At 34.6% G+C, this 20,505-nt stretch overlaps 1 protein-coding gene across 1 annotated transcript; it reads left to right on the top strand.

Annotated features, from left to right (window-relative positions):
• Nucleotides 1-801: 801 nt before the first annotated feature.
• Nucleotides 802-20,402, top strand: LOC105630767 (symplekin). Its single transcript, XM_089726238.1, has 27 exons — nt 802-1,266; nt 1,651-1,810; nt 2,232-2,324; nt 2,847-2,949; nt 3,090-3,252; nt 8,714-8,888; nt 9,831-9,959; nt 10,066-10,662; nt 10,803-11,423; nt 12,351-12,419; nt 13,662-13,775; nt 13,851-14,096; nt 14,846-14,893; nt 15,043-15,186; nt 15,608-15,772; nt 15,860-15,922; nt 16,180-16,290; nt 16,406-16,489; nt 16,575-16,622; nt 17,287-17,361; nt 17,494-17,589; nt 17,970-18,050; nt 18,128-18,199; nt 18,695-18,739; nt 18,847-18,930; nt 19,013-19,116; nt 19,628-20,402. The coding sequence occupies exons 1-27, from the start codon at nt 1,070-1,072 to the stop codon at nt 19,740-19,742; spliced, it is 4,002 nt and encodes a 1,333-aa protein (XP_089582364.1). The 5' UTR covers nt 802-1,069; the 3' UTR covers nt 19,743-20,402.
• Nucleotides 20,403-20,505: the final 103 nt, after the last annotated feature.

Genomic DNA, 20,505 nt, shown 5'->3' with positions numbered 1-20,505 from the left:
ATATAATTGAATAATTTTGGTTGAAATAATTTTAATTATTAACTGCACTGAAATTAAAAAAATTAAAACATAATTAATCGATGTATTTAATCCAAATTTGTGATAAACTGATTTTAAACGAAATAAAAACAATCAAAATTACTAAAATAAAAAAGAAAATTCAGTTTGATTAATTTTTAACGGATGATTACAAATCTAATTTTCTTTAACTTAAGATTAGCCCAATATATATTTACGAATCAAATTGGTCAAATTGAGTAAATTAAACTATCTTCAGCAATAATTTTTAAACTATCATTTACTATTTTGATCAAATTAAAATTTTATTTCTATTAACTGTAGTATTCGATTTTTAGAGAATGAGAGAACTTTTTGTGCAATGTTAACAGTTATATAGCTAACAATTACTACAACTAGCTATGTAGCTATTAGATAAAAATAAATAGCTAACAGTTAAATATTAAAACTAATAAATAACAGCTAACAACTATTAATGGGTAATGGTTGTGTTCGGCAACAATAATTCTCTAAGTAGCTTTTAACATTTATCTATTATAGTGTTTGGTAACATAACGTTCGATTTTAACTTTAGGAAGTTAATATAATGTTTTATAGTTAATTATAACAGTTACTAAAAACAATTAATATTACCGAATAGACCATTAATAGAATTTGGTTTGTTCACCCCTAAGGAGCAGCGGTATTACTGATAAGAATATAAATACAGCAAGGATAATGATTTTCCTCTTAAATTATTATTTTATCTTTAGATATTGTTACAAACAATAACCACAACCAGCGCACGTTAGCGCGGAGCCTTTAAAATTTCTGTAAACTACGGTTCATCCACAAAACTGAAACCCGTGTCGATCCATCTATATATATTAATGACTGACAAAGCCCTACCTTCGGAAACGAAGTCATCACTAAAAATCACTATTTTATGAAAAATCCCGCTGTTTTTCAATCTCTGATTTCCACGCTCATGTTGTTTCCGGTGAAAGCTCACCACTCTTCTTCAAAACCCTAAAACTGTCTCTGTAGATTGTTGACCAATTTATAATCAGACATGGCTTTGAGGGACCAAGCGCTATCTCTTCTCACTGCAGCGAACAACCATGGCGATTTGGCGGTTAAGCTCTCTTCTTTAAGACAGGCAAAGGACATTCTATTGTCAGTCGAGCCGTCTTCAGCTGCCGAGCTTTTCCCTTACTTGACCGAACTCCAATTCTCACATGAGAGTCTCGTTCGAAAAATGCTTGTCGAGTCAGTTCAAACCCTAATTTATACTTTTATCGAATTCCTTGTGGATATTTTTTTTTTCTGTTTTAAGTGTGGAATTTGGGTACTCATTGTGTGATTTAACATTGCATGCTCTTTATTTTTTATTTGTTCTCTGATTTCTTGCAATTTGCTAATTCTTTTTAAATGCTGTTTAGTTTTGTTCCTCTCAAATAGCTAGCATTTAATGCACAGGCGCCCTTTTCTGTTCAAATTAAGCTTTTGATTTAATACTGTCGGTAAATTAAATCAATTTGTGAGATATATTGTTTTAATACCGATTACTGTAGATAAATTTAATTGATGTTGCTTTGGAAATTTCCTGGCATGCTTTGAGTTTTATTAAGCTCTGTTTCTCTTGGCTGGCAGGATAATTGAAGAAATTGGCTTGAAAGGAATGGAGCACTGTTCTATATTCATGCCTGTCTTAGTGGCTTTTTTGAAAGATACTGATCCTGATATTGCTAAGCAGTCTATTGTTAGTGGCACACATTTCTTTTGTGGTGTTCTAGAGGAAATGGCATTGCAGGTCTCCGCTCTCTCTCTCCCCTTCCCTTCCCTCCTCCTCTCACCCCCCCCCCCCCCAAAAAAAAAAAAAAAAAACAAAAAAAAAAAGGAAAAACTCTCTTCCTGGAATGGAACTGAAAATATGAACCACCTTCGGTTTATTTTGATCTTGGTTTTGGATTATAAGTGAATTGATTTTTGGGTATTAGTTTTAGTTTTACTTACAATGCCTGCTTTTTAAATGTAGGTTTGATTTAATTAAATGGTGTTGCAATAATGTGCAAATTTTCTTTCTTTTTTTAATTTGGTCATTTGTAATATATGCTATTGGAAACACATTTTGCTCATTTTTTTTTCATCCTTATCAAACTTAGCTTTATATATTTTGACTGGATTCCCTCATTATTATCCTCCTTTAATCTTGCATTTGTAAATAATTTCAGTATCATCGGCGGGGTAAAGTGGATCGATGGCTAGAAGAACTATGGCTATGGATGCTTAAGTTCAAGGATGCAGTGTTTGCAGTTGCAGTGGAGGTATATAATACTCTTCGCAAAATTAACTTAATGCAATTTTCCCCCTTTGAAATAATGCCTGGTCCTGGTGATTATAAGTCATCTTCTTTGCCCCCCACTTCCTTTTCAGAAGATGTGGTTCTTCATTACAGTAAATTTGTGTTACAAATTATCAATTCATTAATCTGTACATCCTGAAAGCTGTATAAGCAATATATTTGTGTGATAATTCTACATATTAACAGATTGTATAGTAGAAAGTTCTTCCTTTTTGTGTGATTAGATGAAGAAGCTGTTGATGAGAAAAATTCTAGATTTACTTTTGAAACTGGAATTCTCTTGATCAAGAACAGCTACTATAGTTTTCTTGTTGACATCCATGTTTAATGGCTTCTGGGGAAGGCATTTATTAGACTTTCTAAAAAACTGGTTCAGTTTGGACACTGGAAGATATCTGGGCTTGTAGAACTGTATAATCTGATCACTAAGCATTTGAAATCTTTTGCTAATCTTTTCTATTTATATTTTTTAACTTCCCTGCAGCCTGGTTCTGTTGGTACAAAGTTGCTGTCATTGAAATTTTTGGAAACATATATATTGCTTTTTACAGCTGACACCAGTGATTCTGAAAAACTTGTTACTGAAGGTATTGGATTCTGACCTTTAAGAGTTTAGATAGAAGTTTTATATGAGATGATATCACAATTGCATGTCCTTTTTGAGTTCTGTATTTTACTTTTAACAAATAACTGTCATTGCCTGCTGATTTGGCTCTACTTATCACAGGAAGTAGGCGCTTATTTAATGTTTCTTGGCTGGCTGGTGGCCATCCTGTTTTGGATCCAGTCGCACTTATGTCAGATGCAGACCGGACTCTTGGCATTCTATTAGACTTATTACAGATTCCCAGCAGTTGTCCTGGTCCATTGACTATTGCTGTTGTCAATTGGTGAGGCTTCACATACTAATCCTTAAATTATCTCGATACTTGCATTTATACTTTCTGATTAGTTTTTCCATAGATTCCTTCCTATTTCCTTTTTCAATTTGAAATCATTTTATAGGAGTTAGAGCGTTTGTTTTGTGTTTCTCTAACTTATAATGCATATCTAGGCTACATTTTACTATTTATACATACATCAGATATATTTAAGCTTCCACAAATTATAGATGCTTTTAAGCACACAAATGATTCTTTATTGTTCCATTTATGTGTTTCTGGTCATTTTTGCAAGGTCTTGAGTTGCTATCAAACTCAGATATGTAAGAGTTGAGCTGTGTTTCTGTTTTTCTCTAGCTTTTGCTTTCTATTTCCTTAAACCTTCAAACCGATATTTTATTTCTCTCATTTTCATAAGTTTGTGAACGCTCATTATCTGATCCTTAATTCAGCATACATGGTTGCTAAAAACCTTAGCTAAATTTTCAGTAGTCTTAAGAAATTTTGGTATGGGTTGACCTTCCAAGTTTTTGTATTATCACATTTCTTTACTCAGAGCTGCAAGTTTGAATAACTATTTTTGCTATTAAATTGTTAGGTTTGTTAATGAACAGTCATTTGTGTTTAAAGTCTGGCCTGCATTTTATCCATCTTACCTTTTGGGACATCACAAAGTTCTTGCCTCCTTAATTTTTAAAATTGAACAATAAATACTTGAATAGGATGTGGTAATTTTCAAATTGATGCTATCTTTTCTTTTTGCATATTTTATTGTTTGATTTGCCTTATTAGTTCCTTGACATTTTCTTCTGTGGTCAACGGCCATAACTTCGAATTGAATCCCTTTGTTCAGCTATGCTGAGACATGGTCTGCCATCCGCTGTTTTACTCTATTAGTCTTTGTTATTTGTTTTCATTTGGGCTAACTGACTTAATATTTGGTTTCTATTTAATAGATGATTTAAATGGTTTAAAAAGTACATTTTCTAGTGAAGCTATTATATTGTTGTCTTATGGAAGAAACTTATGAAATCTATATAGCTGTTTCTGGTCTTATATTTACAGTGTTATATGACTTTAGAGTTGCTAACATATTAAAAATACCATCACCTTGCACACTTTACCTCAAAGATTAATAGTGATTAACTGCAAAGGAGAGCGAAGAGAGAATTGGCAGAGCTAAGCATATGGTAGAAATCTCACCTGGTCATTTATCCACCTAGCATGCATTATTTTATTCCAAAGGTCATATGCTATGTTTTGTTGAAGATGTAAGTGTTTGTAATATGCCTAGATTTTTTATGCATGCTTACGTTTATAGTGTACTTATTATGCATATTATACCATATATCATGTGATAATGTAGTCACTTTGGAACTTTCTTTTGGTCTGGTTATGACATTAATATGGCTGTATAATTTTGTTTTGTGGTTTTCTGTACCCAATAAATATTCTGATACTTGTGGATTGGTATGCCATTTTGTTTCCCCTTTCACCCACCCCTTACACCTGTTGTCCCCTGGCGGGGAAAAAGTGAAGAAAGGAACAAGAATAGATTGTGGAAGGTCTATATGCTCTGAGTAAATGTGCTTTTGTTTACTCATCTGAAATCTTTTCAGCCAAATTGTTTTTTAGATCTTGTCTTAATTCCAAGCAGGATATGAACTACTTACTTACATTTCTAGTGTTTCATATGCAGACTTGAAATTTGATTTCAATAACTGTAAACATGCCTTGTATATTCCTGTTACTGATTTGTCAAGCATCATCCGATTAATCAAGGCCTTAAAATTTTCTACATATTGATATAGGGAGTAAACTACATGTTGCCTTAAACTTACACTATGTTGAAAATTTTGGAGGGATAACTGAAGCTTGGAAACAGGTTGTAGTACAAGTTCAACTGCTTGTTTGTGGTGTGATTGCAGCATGCTGACCAGCTCTCCTATGAGGAATCAGGGCTTGGATACTGCTGAATGATGGTTCAGATAATGGGAGTTACAGGGCTAGACAATTTTCTCATTGTTTGGGTACTTTTCAGCACAAGTGGCCAGTGATACTTATGGTTAACTGATGGTAAAATTGTCATCCCAGGTGCTGAGAGAGACTGGGTTGTCAAGCAAGACAGTTTATGCTTTGTAAACTGTTAAAGGGCCATTTACTTTACTGTTGTTTGAGTTTTGGCACTATATGTGCATACAGCTGATAATATCCAAATTGAAAATGTATTATTGTTCTGTTACATTTGATACACATTTAATCCTTAAGAAATTAAAAGTTCTTTTAACTGGGGATTACCTTCTATAATTCTCTTCTCCATTTGTTATGGTTTGAACTGGCCATCTTACTTGTCTTACTAGCCTTGCATTCTTTTTGGGAAGTTTTATCTATTTACTTACCAATGAAATCTCAGCCTATATACTGGATGGTTCTCCTCTTTTAGACTATTAGCTAAATATGAAGTTGATTACCATGCTTTGGGAGTTTGCAAGGTAGAGTTTGGCTTTCATAGACCTTGCTCCATCCACAAAGCCTTGATATATAGTATAATAAAGAGCACTTGCATTTTTATAGTTATTATTCAAATCAAGGTTCTTTTAAGTATAATAAATTTATAATAAAATAAGCACTTGCATTCCTACTGATCTGTCAGGAGCTTGAAGAAATAATTTAAGCTATGATGTGCTTGTAACAGGAAAAAGAAGTTTCTAGAAATGAGGCCACTAAGCAAATTCTCATTGCAACTCTATAAATTGCCATGTAAATTTGGTTGCAATTTTTAAAATAATTGAAGTTATGAACTATGTGAAGCAAAAATTCAACCTTTTTGAGTACCAAATGTCTTTTTGAGGTTCAATGTAAGGACTTGTGTCGAGTTTTCAGCAGCACATAATCACATGGAGAACATAGAACATTGTGCAGTTATAATATGTTTCTGAAACAAGGGACAAGAATGGAAGCCATGTTGTCGATTGATTGCCAAGAAAATTAACTAAAATTGATATTGATGTTTTCTTTTTTTTTTTTTTTTTTTTTTTCTAATTATGTATATGTTTTTTCTTGCTATTGGTAGCCATGATGTCTTTTTGTGGTACATTAGATGACAAAAAGGTGTTGTCTCACTTGCAAAGATATGTCACTGAGTTTATCATAGGTAGTTACACTATGCAAGTAAAAGTGTATGCTTCATTAGTTGTTTAATATTTTACATGAAGTAGAAGCACCCTTTTAGGCATGGCATTGCGTTTCATCATCATAGATGTTTTTGTTACTTTTACTAAAAATTTGGAACTTTGATGAGGTTTTGGTTTGTTGAGTTGAAAGATGAATGATTATGAATTTTTTATTCTACTTTTCTTTTGTTGATTGATTTTACTATGATACTGTATTGCTATGAACTTGCAATGGATGTTCTGATGCTTGATGTCTAGCTCATTTACCTTTAAAAAATAATTTCAGTTGGGATGTCAAGGTGACATATCCATTTAGGCGCTTTATATTTCAGCTTTCAACTGCTGTTGTTTACCGGGATTATATTGCACTAGGAATGGTATTTAATAGTTCTCCTTAAGTAGGCCTATGGCAAAACAGGCTTCTGTGCAACATTTACTTGTCTATTTGCATCTTTTTGGTTCCTTGTTGGGGAGGATGATAAGTAACGACATCTTCTTTGAATGGAACTTAATAGAAATTAAGCATGCTTTCGACGGTTGGTTATACAGACTTCGGCTCATTTCTGAGGATTTTGGTATCCATATATTCTGCTGTGTAACATGTATATGCTATTTTCAGTTTGTGTTGGCTTCTTTGCTTTGAGATTCCATTTTTTGGTAATGGTTTCAAGGGTCCATGAGATTGCTTGCTTTCTAAGTCTATTATTTTATATTGACTGTAGTTTAGCAGTACACAGGACTTTATTTATGTACTACAAGTCTCAAGTCTGTTGATTATGGTCTGTATGTTGATCAGTTATGTCAATATTCTATTCCCAGAATCTTTGTGAGTTGTTTAATGTTACCAGAAGGGCTCCTTCCTAGATGGGCTAGAACAGCTCATACATTGTGATTTCTTGAGATAGTATGAAGAGCGCAGTGATGATCAATACAAATAGAGTCTTGAATTTGGATCTTTCAGTTTTGAAGCCTTGACAGGCATACCAGGTCAGATTTTCTGAAAGTGAAAGATGGGAAACTTTGGAGGAAGATGATATTTGTAGCAGTGATTTTACACCTATAAATCTAGATTTACAGAGGACTGTCGAGAATGTTAAACTTTCTTGACCAATAAATTGTGCTCATGAATTTTATTCTCTAAGTTATAGATAAGAGAAGAATTGCTCAAGATTTTATGCTGTAATTCTCTAAGAAGGAGATAATGATTATGGCAATGATAAATATGTTTTTATAAAGCGTTCCAGGGTCATTGTGAAATCTAAATTGTTTTCTTCAAGATTTATTATTTTTGATATTGGATGTGCTGGCAGTTGTACTAGAGTTGAGGTTTTAAATTGTGGTTGTGCATGCAGACATGCGCGGTGGAGACATGTAACTCTGTCATGGCTTATGTGTACTAAGTTATTTGAAGTATATCGACTTCTGCTGTTAGGATTTTATTGATGTACTAAGTTATGGCTGATATTTAAAATCATGACTAGGGTGATTGCAGTGAGTTGATTATTGTCCTGTAAATAAAGAAGTTAGAATGCAGCACACGATGGAAGTTGTTGTTTTTGAAGACTTGGTGCACCATGGACTGCATATCATTGGGTGTGATAACTTTTTGATTCCTTTGGGTAATTATTGTAATGGTGTTCCTGGTAGCACCTTTCGAGTTGGAAATAAATGAATGTGTCACCGACCTTCGGGGATATTACATGTTATTTTTTTCTTTTATTTCAAAATTGCACGCCTTTGTAGCATAAAATATCCGTGCTCCAAATATTTGAACCACTATGGGATCTTCCTGCTAATGGGCCTTGTATTAGATAATGTGGACGGATGCTATTACTGAACTGTTGAATGTAGAAGCATGGTTATCATGTTGTAGCAGTTTATTGAGAGCTATGAGAAAGTTTGGGATGCCATGGGGCATTACGAGATATTTATAAGTATTAAGTATGGGGAATTGGGAGTCAGTTGTCATCTCATCTGTACTACATGTTCCATGTATCTTGTTTCAAGCACTGTTGTTGGATACCTTGTCCTGATACTTAGATAATTGGAAAAATGAATCCTGTATCTAGTACATTTTTCCTAACAAATATATAGTTTATCTTAATCTTGTTGCTTCGTTCAAACCTCATAAGCCCGAGTGTGAATGTGTGTTATGTTAATTCTTCCTTTTAATTTAATTTGTTGTCGTTTTGGTCTCCTGCTCTGTTCTTTTGTCTGTGATTAATCTCTAGTTACAATGTATAGTTATATTTCTATCATTTTCTTTTTCGTCTAATGACATACTTATCTATTAACAGTCTTGCAGCTATAGCAAGGAAGAGGCCAGTCCACTATGGCACTGTTCTTTCTGCATTGCTTGATTTTAACCCAAAATTTGAGATGTCGAATGGGTGTCATACTGCCAGCATCCAGTATTCCTTGAGAACTGCCTTTTTGGGATTCCTGCGGTGTACACATCCGGTCATATTTGAGGTAAAGTACCTTCAGTTTGCATTGCTCATGTTTTGAATTGGGTTCATATCTGTTTCCTACCTACTGATTTTGCTAAATTGAACTATTTTAAAACTACTTCTTGCAAGTTGTATTTTAAATGAATGGGGCTGTAAATATTCAAATCAGCTCGTGTTACTCAATATGGCCCTTGAATGTGAAATGTCTGCTTCATGTATTACTGGGCCATCATAACTCCTCGTTATGCAAACAGCCAAAAGAAACGCAATATCAGCGAGGAGAGTTATGAGGATGAGAAATTGATGTAGAAAAGGAAGCCTTGGGATTCTAGGAGAGTTGGGATAAAAGAAAAGAGTGGGCTCACTGAAAATTTCTGGATTCTACTTCCTAGTTAGTTTAGAATTTTGTTTGCTATTTCTATTAGTACTTATTTTAGAATTGCATACAATTTAAATAGACTTTTTATCTTTATTTTAAGCAGACTGGAAATTTAATAAACAGTATTTTCGTCAAAATTGTTTGAGTTTTGAAATTTGTTTCAGGTTATAGTCGCTTGCCATTTCCTCACATTTGCTGCATTATCAATTGCAAAAAGTAATAGGAGAACCATAATGTTCATTCTGAAGATCTTTGTTAGAAATCAACTTCTCTTTCTTACTTGAATGGTATCATCTCCTTTTTGTTTTAATAAGTAAATGACCACTTCTCTTCTCTCATTCATTGAATAAATGTAGTAAGTGAAAATCCAAAGAAGGTCCTTCTTAAGCAAAAAGTTCCTTAAACCCAAAGGGTGATATGAAGTTTTGTTAATACAGCTCTTTTGGGAACATTTCTTTATCGTAAAAAGTTAGAGGAATTGATGCATTAGGTCATTAATTATTAAGTTTAGTGGCTTCATAGTTGTGGTGCTGTATACATGGCCTTGTGAGTGGCAATTTATAATTTTCGTTTGGTTTCTTTCAGTCAAGAGATAGATTGCTTCGGGCTTTACGAAGTATGAATGCTGGGGATGCTGCTGACCAAGTTATCCGTCAAGTAGATAAAATGATTAAAAATAGTGAGCGTGCATCACGTGAATCCAGGTTCAGCAGGGTAATTTCTTGAATACGGCCTCACAATTTTTATTTGATTGTTTGAATCCAGTAGCTATTGTAGCAGAATTCCTATTTTTCCACTGAATTTAACTTCTCCTATATAGGATGATCAAGTATCAAACCAGCTGCCAGTTTTGGGAGATCAGCTAAGAAAAAGGTCCATGCCTCTGGATAATGAAGAGCTAGCTAATGGTCATGAGGTGTCATCCAAGAGAATTCGTTATGTTTCTAACATCTCGTCAACAATACCCGTGCCAAATGATTCTGAGGATGATTCTGTAGCAACCAATGGAGTATCCTCTAGTGCTGCTTTATTAGATAGTGATTTGACTCCTGCAGAACAAATGATAGCTATGATTGGTGCATTGCTTGCTGAAGGAGAGAGAGGAGCTGAATCACTTGAAATTCTCATTTCAAATATTCATCCTGATCTGCTTGCTGATATTGTCATCACTAATATGAAGCATTTGCCTAAGAACCCCCCACCTTTGACGAGGTCTGGAAACTCGCCAGTAATTCGTCAAATTGGTTCTCTAAGCAGTCCAGCTCAAGTTGTGGCACCATCTGCTCCTACAAATTCTTTTTCTTCAGTTTCCAGTGCACACTTAACATTTTCTGCAGTAGTCACAAACAATTTGTCACTTTCTGATACATCCACTATCAATAATTTTCCTGTCGATTCTAAACGTGATCCAAGAAGGGTAAAGCACAAATCCTTGTGATACTTTCTTTTCTGTGTAATTTCAGTTTATCAGAATAACTTATAGATCCGTTGTATATTATTACTTGTGATTATTATAACTTGTTTACTTTGAAATAACTTGCTTGTAATTGTTTCCAGGATCCACGTCGCCTGGATCCACGACGTACAGCAACAGCTGCTGGAATAGCATCCATGCCTGTTGCAGATGATACTGTTGCCACAGAACCTGAATTTGATGGTTCTGTTTCTTTGAGTAATGCTCTTTCACTGGCTGCAACATCTGTTGAGAACCCTCCTGCGGTTCTGATATCAAAAAGTGAAAATGATGACAAACCTCTAGAAAGTAAACTGGTGCCTGACAATCAATTAAGTTTGAAAGAGGAGATTTCCAGCAAACCTGAGGAAATTTTCCCCACTTCAGAAGTCAAGGCTTCTTCAGATCATACTATTTCTCCTCCCCACAATGTTGAGGAGGACTTTGTTGCCTCGAAGTTATCAGATATTGAAGTGGCACATGGGGCTGATTCTGCATCTTTGATGGAATTAGATCCACATTCTCCAACTGTTTCAAATGCATCTATGCCTGAAGAAACCTGTCAGGAGTTACCTCAGCTTCCACTTTACATTGAACTAACTGAAGAACAACAAAGAAATTTGAGAAAATTGGCTGTTGAACGAATTGTTGAATCTCACAAGCATCTGCCTGGATCTGATTGTAGCATGACACGCATGGCTTTACTTGCTCGATTGGTTGCTCAGGTAGGGGCAACATTTTTTTTGATTGTTGAACGCTTTTTAAACGTATCATTCTCTGACTGTTCATTGTTCTTATGCAATTATCCTTCTCTTGGATTCTTGTGATGTGAGAGTTGGTTTTATCAAGTTTTGTAAATTAGTTCACTTGTTTCATGTAATGAATGAGACCTAGTATAATAATTGAATTTGGATTCTTGATATTGTGTGATTCTAATGATTTAAGGTTTGTTGTTCCCACTTCTTTTGTAGCTATTGTTTCATAATATCTTCATCAGAAATAAAATGTTACAACTGATTGCAGCCTTAGTGCATGATGGTACAGTGCTGAAAAAAAGCTGAACCAAGAATATTTAGAATAAAATCCTGGGATGAATCTAAAAAGCAAGTCTATTAGCAGAACGCAAAATAAAATTGATGGACACATAATTCCTTAAGAAAGCCATAGAATGTCCAATGTCATCAAAAGCCTGCTATTTCTCCTTGCCCCAATAGCATTGAGAATCCTTACCAGATCAAGGTCTTCACAATCTAGCACTCAAACTTAACCTTGTCAATCTTGTATAACTCAGAAGACCATTTACTGCATGCTGTGGCTCGTGGATGATGAATGAGGAGACTGCAAACCAATCCTGTATTGTTTGCACAAGTTACACTGACAAACAACCTAAGTGTTTTTCTTGACTTGTAGAAAGTTCAATGGTACTAGGAAAGTGGTGAAGTAAAAATTTATACATTTTGAAGTTGATGCTGGAGATTTATTGATAATAAGGACAAGGAAAAACATGTTTACAAATAAGTTATACGTAGTTATATATGTTTTCTCTGTAGATTTTAGTTCCTTTTAGAATGAGACCTTTTTTGCTTATCTTTTATTGCTGTATACAATTGCATTTGCAAATTATATGTCCTTTTTTTTTTTGCTTCTTTCAGATTGATGTAGATGATGATGTTGTTGTGATGCTGCAAAACCATATTACTGTGGATTACCGACAGCAGAAGGTAAATGATTTTATTAACCTTGCAGTTCAATTATTTGTTACATATCTTCTGCAACACTTTTTATTTGCTGTACTGGTGACTCCTCTGAAATTTATTGGGTAAAATATTTCAAGTGTAATAGTCTCTACAGTGGGACTGAAACATGTAATGTGGCATTTTCTGTCTAACCGCTTTCTGGGTTGGTCTGGTAAATGATTATTAAAGCAGGCACTGGAACCTTTTGCCACCATTAACACGTCTTATGACTTCCCTAGGGTCTGTGTGAATTATTTTTATTTGTCTATTGAATTTCTTCGATTACAAATCATGTTTATCTGAAACTTGTGTTTTAATAGCATGTAACAGTTTATGGCATAGCAAGGTTACAAGTTATTTTACACAATTTTAAGATTTGGGAAAATTGCAAGAAAGATTTCTCTGCAAATCTTCTTCACAATTTTCAAAATACCATGAGTTTCTTTTCCTCATTCTATTCTTTATAACAAAATATTTAGAAACATGCTAGAGGATCCCTAAAATGATGGTCTTGTATATCATTTATGTGGAACAACGTGAATAATTTTTCTGTATTGAGTATATACCAAAACTGCTTCTGAATAGCCAGAAGGTGCTAGAACAATGCCCCCATGCTGCTATTCAATTTATGTAAGTCTGTATGATGTTCTCATTTCCCTTTCCAACATATTTTACAATTATATTTTCTTCTCAAGTTTAAATTCATAAAAATAACATATCTGCCTTTTTTTTTTGCATGGAATATTTATAGGAACATGCGTTTTGGTTTGTTGCATCAAGCTTAGCTGGTGTGTTAATTGATTCCAAACAATGTGATAGATAACGTTGTCTTTGCAATTAGAGATCTACAGATTGTTGGTTTTTGATTTGTCATTATGATTCTCTCTCTATAGGCATTACTGTTAGAGGTTCATGGAACGAGATCATATAGCCTTTGCGTTTGTTTCTTTAAATATACTATTTGTATCATGATTCTTTTCATGTTTATTATTGCCATCTTCTGTTTAATGTAACTAAAGCAAGGTGCTATGGTGCTTAGATGAAAACTTAATGCACTGTTGGAGTTTTAAGCTTTGTATTTAGTGTTTCTATACTTCTATATGTTGATGATCTATGGAGTAACAAATGGTTGTTTTGACAATAGAAATGGTTGAACTTTTTTGTCATTTTTTAAAAAATATCTTTTACAAATCGTTTCTTTTCTAACTTGTTCTTTTTTATGGTCAGGGGCATGAGCTTGTATTGCACATCTTGTACCATCTGCATTCTCTCATGATTGTAGATTCAGTTGGAAATTCCTCATATGCTTCTGTTGTGTATGAGAAATTCCTCTTGGGAGTGGTATGTAGCTTTTTAAATGGTTGAACCTTATCTTATTTGCCTGAGAAATAGATTTACATTACTCTCTCATTGTAGGCCAAATCTCTATTAGATGCTTTTCCTGCTTCAGACAAGTCCTTTAGTAGACTTCTTGGAGAAGTTCCACTTTTGCCAGAGTCAGCTTTGAAATTGTTAGATAATCTCTGTTATAGTGATGTTTTGGATTCCCATGGAAAAGAGGTCCGTGATGGTGAGCGTGTTACTCAAGGCCTTGGAGCTGTGTGGGGTTTGATTTTGGGCCGTCCAAATAATCGGCAAGCATGCTTAGATATAGCTTTGAAGGTAACTTGGCCGTGCAAAATCGCATAGCACTAATCTACATAGTTTGATTCTTATGTATGAATATGAAATATTCACTTCAAGTCAGTCGTACTCCTTTCTGAGATACAGTACTATATTTTAATTGTAAATTATTGACTATTGAAACAACAGCAATTGCGAAGGCGCTTTTTCAGTTGCGTTAAAACATATGGGCAGATTTCGCTTATTCAGGAAAAAGAAAAAAAAAAAAAAAAAAAAAGAAAAGGTGAAAGAAATTGAGACAAGAAAACCCTAACCGGTCTCCGGCTTAATACATAAACTAGTAAAGATTAGGAATGAGAAAAAGAGGTAAAAAAAGTGAAAACTATCTTCCCCTTTAGTCCATCTGTCAATGAGTTATCACTTTTTTTTTTATGCTATTTACTGGACAGATGTTTTTTGGCATGTTAATTTCTGAATTGTGAGACCTCTATATCATGGAAAATTACTTACTGTCAAAATTTTTTTTTTAGATTATTAATTACCTTATTCTTTCGTGTTCCTATTGCGGGGTCCGCTAACATTGGGATCAAGCATGGTACTTCATTTAATATTCAACACAAAGTTGGTAACATCCTGAAAATGCATTAGCCTTTTCTCATGTGAAAAAGGAAAAAGGAGAAACTGGTGAAGCCTTCATGAAACATATTATGGTAGTTTGCAGGGTTATTTAAGCATGTATGAATTTATAAATCACATTTTTTCCTTTTGTATTTCTGTCCCAATCGCAGTGTGCTATTCATTCACAAGACGACATTCGAGCAAAAGCTATCCGGCTGGTATGGTTTTTTTACCCATCAAAACTCTCCACACATAGTTGGTTTGGCTTTTTGTTCGAAAATAAATTCAGTTTCTTCCTTCCTGTGACAATTATGCTATTTCCTATTGTGTGTTCCAATAACCCTGCATCTTTCTATGTTCTGGACAGGTAGCAAACAAACTTTATCAACTGAACTATATAGCAGAAAATATTGAGCAATTTGCAACAAAAATGTTGCTGTCAGCTGTGGATCAACATACTTCAAATACAGAGCTTTCACAGTCAGGTTCCACTGACCAAAGAGAAGGGGAGGTATTTATAATTTACTTCTCTTATCATATTTATCCATCTGTGTAATTTATGTCAAATGTTCAATTCCTTAATTGTCGGTTGACTCCTTTGTGGAGTGAGGTGAATGTGGGATCATACAAGGAGTTGCTGTGGGCCTTTTACTAGAGAGATGGATAAGCTTTCCTCTATATCTAACAGCCGGCATCATGGCTGTCATTCAAATGATACTTCTGATCCCTTCATTCTTATAAGATTGACCTAATTGTATGGTAGCTTACACCTAATACGGACTAGTAATTAAAAAAAATAAAAATAAAAAAGTGCAGTCAGATAGAATGTACACATATTGTGCCTGTTGGAAACTTGGGGACAAATGTTTTGATCTATCAATTTACCTTGATCACTTATCCTCTCCTTTTTTTTCCCTCTGGAAAATGCTCAGGTTGGAAGCCAGGAGACATCAGTCAGTGGTTCTCAAGTCTCAGATACTGTAAACTGTGAAAATAACTCCATGAGGAGTGCACAACCAGCTGTCCAAAATATGTCCATGATATCATTATCTGAAGCTCATCGACTAATTTCTTTATTTTTTGCTTTGTGTACACAGGTTTGTGGTTTTCTGAAAAGTCATTGCAAACTTGATTTTCTGCTTTTTCTTTTATGAAATATGCTGACAAAGCCTTTACCCTGCCAGAGACCTATTCTTCTTCAACTTGTTTTTGACATATATGGGCGAGCACCAAAAACAGTAAAGCAGGTTTCTATTTATTTTTAGTAATTTCTTTTGCAACTCCAGTGATAGAAATGAATGCTTGCTTAGATTTTAGGTTTTCATGTGGAATGATAGTTTAACAGTATCTAACATGAGGCTTAAGTATTCCCCAGTCTTTCCCCAGGATACCTGTCCTCTTTTGGAGTAGATTTGATCTTGTGCCTTGCATACTTCTGGTAGTAAATGTAACTACAAATTCTGTTCATTGACTTCCCTATTTTAACTTGACTTTTGGAATACAGGCTGTTCATCGCCATATCCCTATTCTTATCAGGGCCCTGGGATCTTCTTATTCTGAACTGCTTCGGATAATATCTGATCCACCGGAAGGATGTGAAAATCTTCTGATGCTTGTAGTTTCCTTTTCTGGATTTACTTTGAAATTCTGTTTAATCCTTGAAATTTCTTGCTATTAGGCTCTATTTCTATTCATGGACGATATTGAAATTGGTTTTATTTTCTCTCAAGGTGCTGCAAAAATTGACCCAAGAGACAACGCCATCTGCTGATCTGATTTCTACTGTGAAACATTTATACGAAACTAAGCTAAAGGTTCTATTAGCAACCATATTTTTAATCTTTCCTCTTTCAAATAATTGTCATCTTGATCTTACTGTGGCATATTGTTCTGTTGCAGGATGCTACTATACTTATTCCAATTTTATCTTCACTCTCCAAGAATGAGGTCTGCTTCACTTTTTTTTTTTATTCCTTTCCTATTAATGATGTTGAATGACATATAATTCGCACGTGCTCATTTAGTGGCTAAACCTTTGGAAGTGGGGAGGATGTGACTGGACACTGCAACTAACTTTTTGGTTGATCAAACCAAAGAGAGTGGTATAATTTGGTTTACCAAGACTTAAACCCAGTGGATTTATCTTGTCCTCTAGTTAGTGTAAGATTTAGTGTAAGATCGAGAAATCACTGTCAAAAAGAATCCTGAATTTTGGATAGCTCCTTGAATTTGGCAAATTATTTTAGTTTTCGTAATTTAACACAGAATGAGTGTTGCAAGGAGGGTTCCATTTCAAATTGAGGCTAAAAAGTTAATGTGCTCATTTAGTGTAATTGTTGACCTGGGCATGACATGGAGTAGGATTAGACTATATAATATCAGAAAGTGATGTAGGAGCTCAATTACATGAATTTTGTATGGTTCTTTTGCATTGGGATTCATGTCAATTTCCACATGTTCAGTTCAGTTACTCTTTATATGGCACTCCAGATGATCTCTGAATCTCATGTCCACAACTTCTTTTTAGTTGTAAAATGTGCCTTTTTATTTTTGTATTATTGTTTCTTTTTGCCGCTATAGAGTTGTGTTTTAAATCATTTTTTGATTTCAGGTTTTACCCATATTCCCTCGGTTAGTTGGCCTTCCAATAGAGAAATTCCAAATGGCACTTGCTCACATTTTACAGGTATGTGTGAATGCTTAATGCTTTATATGGTTTTATGTTTTATGAGCTAAGCTACGCTGTTCTGTTATTTAAGCTTTTTCTTTTTCCCTTGTAAATGAAAATTTGCTAACAGTTCATGATTATTTATGGCAGGGTTCAGCTCATACAGGTCCAGCTTTAACACCTGCAGAAGTTTTGGTTGCCATCCATGACATCAGTCCTGAGAAAGATGGCCTTGCACTAAAAAAGGTAATGCATTTTTCTTTGTTCATTTCTAAATTTTGGTAGTTCTGCTCGTAACTTGCAATATTCTTGTTAGCGACTATTGATTCTTTTTTCCCTTTTTTTTTTTTTTAAAAAAAAAAGAATGATTCCTCCTGTTGTCATGTGAAGCCTTCTTTTGGTTACATGTGGCGTTATCTAAGTATTAAATCATCAATTCATACTGATCATTGATCAGTTTGCCAAACCATAGTAGACTTAGGTCAGACCCAGTTCAACCCATCAAATACGGGATATTCTAATGTAGGACCTTCTCAGCCTTTGCTGCTTGTAGATTACTTTGATGGGTCATAAAAGTTTTTTGGGCTATCAGTTAGTTTCTCATTCAATTTAATGTGTTTCTTCAGATAACAGATGCCTGCTCAGCTTGTTTTGAACAACGTACAGTTTTCACACAGCAGGTTTTGGCAAAGGCCCTAAATCAGATGGTATGTAAAAAAGATCATATTCTGGATGATGGACAATATTTAGCTCAATATTTTGTACTGACTATTTTTGTTGCCAGGTTGATCAAACTCCTTTGCCTCTACTCTTCATGCGAACAGTAATTCAGGCAATCGATGCATTTCCTACCCTGGTAACTTTAATGCTTCAATTTCTATATTTATGTTTAAATAGTTATTTTTTTGCTAATTCACGTTTGAGAGAGAGGGAGATACCTCATTAGTGCCTTGCAGCGAAATATTTAAGCCGTTTCAATTTAGAATATAGGGATATATGCCCCACTATCCAATGATAATAAAGATCCTTTAGGGCCCCAACTGTTTGATGCATCATGGAAAATAATATAGTTCTATAAGAAGATTTTCACCCTTTTTATTGACACCATATCTATGTTTTTATGGCCACGAGTTTCAGTTTCAGGTGGAATTTGTAAGATTTTTCATTTTGAGTTGATCTGTTAAGAACCAGGCTGGGTTTCTGCATGGCCCTTCCCTGTTTGTGGTTATGTAGGACATTTCTCTGTTTCTATATAAAGAGTTTTTACTATAGCGCGTGATATTCACAATAGTGAGTATTAAATGATGTGAAAGATCAACTACTAATCATGATAATTTTGCTTGATCTCCAGGTTGATTTTGTTATGGAGATACTCTCCAAACTTGTGAGTAGACAGGTAAGCTGGTTCTCTATTCTACTTAAATTGATAGAAAGGAAATTTGACCATCTTGCTTGCTCAATTATTCTTTTAGAACCCTCATCTTTTGAATATTTGGTATTCAGATCTGGAAAATGCCAAAGTTGTGGGTTGGATTCTTGAAATGTGTCTCTCAAACCAGGCCACATTCTTTCCGTGTATTATTGCAGGTATTACATGGTTTGTGTTTACCATAGATTCCTGTTACTCTTATTTATGTGTTCAAATTACATCTTTGCATGCTACTCACAGTTACCACCTCCAGTACTTGAAAGTGCCCTGAACAAGCACTCTAGTCTCAGAAGCCCCTTAGCTGCTTATGCCAGCCAACCAAGTATCAAAACTTCACTACCTAGGTATGGTTGTCGTGGAGCTTATCTATGAGTCTTTTACTCCTCGGATATCTTTTTGAGGAATTTATTTTAATTATGAAGTGGTTTTTGTTATGGTTTTTTTTCATTTGTGATACTCTTTTGATAAACTATGCAAGTTATTATAGCATTATCAGTTGAATCATGCAATCATTTTGGTTTTTTCCTCCCCTGCTTATTGGCTATCTGCATAGAGGAGTTGATTGCTTGTTCTGTTGGGATAAGCCTGTATTTTGCAGCATATTTGCTGCTAATATCCTGTTTAGTGTAAATGGAGACATTCATTTTGCTTTGCTCCTATGAATTAAATTTTATGTAATTCAACATTGCTAAATCAAAAATTTATCATTTGTAAATGAGTTCTATTCTTCAAAAGTTCATTTATGCTAAACAGGTGTAGAAGTGTGTTTGGAATTGAGTTTTGGTCATAGCTATACTCTTGTGGATGGTGGCACTTAATTTGTGTGGTTCATTTTTTTGACACTTAATTTTGCAGATCAACATTAGTGGTACTTGGACTTGTCAATGAATCGCAAATGCAGCAACCTCATGTGGCTTCTTTACACCCTTCTGACACAAGTTCATCTGTTCGTGGAGCAAATCTTACCTGAGAATAAAGTAGAGAAGAATCAGAAATTGACTAATTGTTCAGCAGGGCACTGTAAAGACCATTCTAGATGTTGGTCTTCATCCATTGGATTGCCCCTATCAAAGGGGAATACCAATTGACTTCTTCAACGGATACTTGACCGCTGACAAATGATACCTGATGTTTGGAAGTCAGCCCTGCAATTGTTCCCTTTTTGGTGAAGAAATTGCCTTAGAAGAATGCTAACCTTCCCCTTACCCTGCTCCTGCAAATGTACCATAGTTCTAGTCTCATTTTTTCTATCAGTTCTTAGTGTAATCTATTCTTTAAAATTTTGATCTTCAATTCCAGCCCTTCTATGGTGCAATGTTGGTTGGCATGTAGAACACGTAGGTGGAGGCATCGACTGTTCTTGTGCTCGGGTTGAAGGGATTAACAAGTGTGGTTCGTAGCTTTAGGTCAGAGCACCATGTAAATTGAAGGATGTCAATATGAAAGCACTGCTGGGTGTATAATCGGAGGGATTTGGATTTGGCCATATTTAAAATAGTAATACCATTTCCTTTTCCTTGTAAAACTGTCTAGTTTCTGTGGCGGCTCAGATACTAAGGATGTTTGGTCTTATTGTCAAGCCTTTGCAAAGGAGTTTTTAACTGGAATGAAAAATGAATTTTACACTGGAGATGCTTCAAGTTCATCTTGTAAATGATTAAATATAATTCAGTGATATTAGAAGTTATTTTTAAGAATAAATAAATACCAGTTTTATTCATACATCTCAACTT

Source organism: Jatropha curcas, chromosome 9 (genome assembly GCF_041381405.1).
Source record: "Jatropha curcas cultivar XTBG-Jc1 chromosome 9, XTBG_Jcur_1.0, whole genome shotgun sequence".
Lineage (NCBI taxonomy): Eukaryota > Viridiplantae > Streptophyta > Magnoliopsida > Malpighiales > Euphorbiaceae > Jatropha > Jatropha curcas.
Note: the sequence above shows the minus strand (reverse complement) of the source record. Positions and strands in the feature narration are given on the sequence as shown.

Excerpts from the sequence above, each read along its gene's own strand:
- LOC105630767 (XM_089726238.1), top strand. The coding sequence starts at position 1,070 with ATGGCTTTGAGGGACCAAGCGCTATCTCTTCTCACTGCAGCGAACAAC. Across the intron at positions 15,773-15,859 it reads TTTTTGCTTTGTGTACACAG|AGACCTATTCTTCTTCAACT; the intron begins GTTTGTGGTTTT and ends TTACCCTGCCAG. Across the intron at positions 16,490-16,574 it reads TATACGAAACTAAGCTAAAG|GATGCTACTATACTTATTCC; the intron begins GTTCTATTAGCA and ends GTTCTGTTGCAG.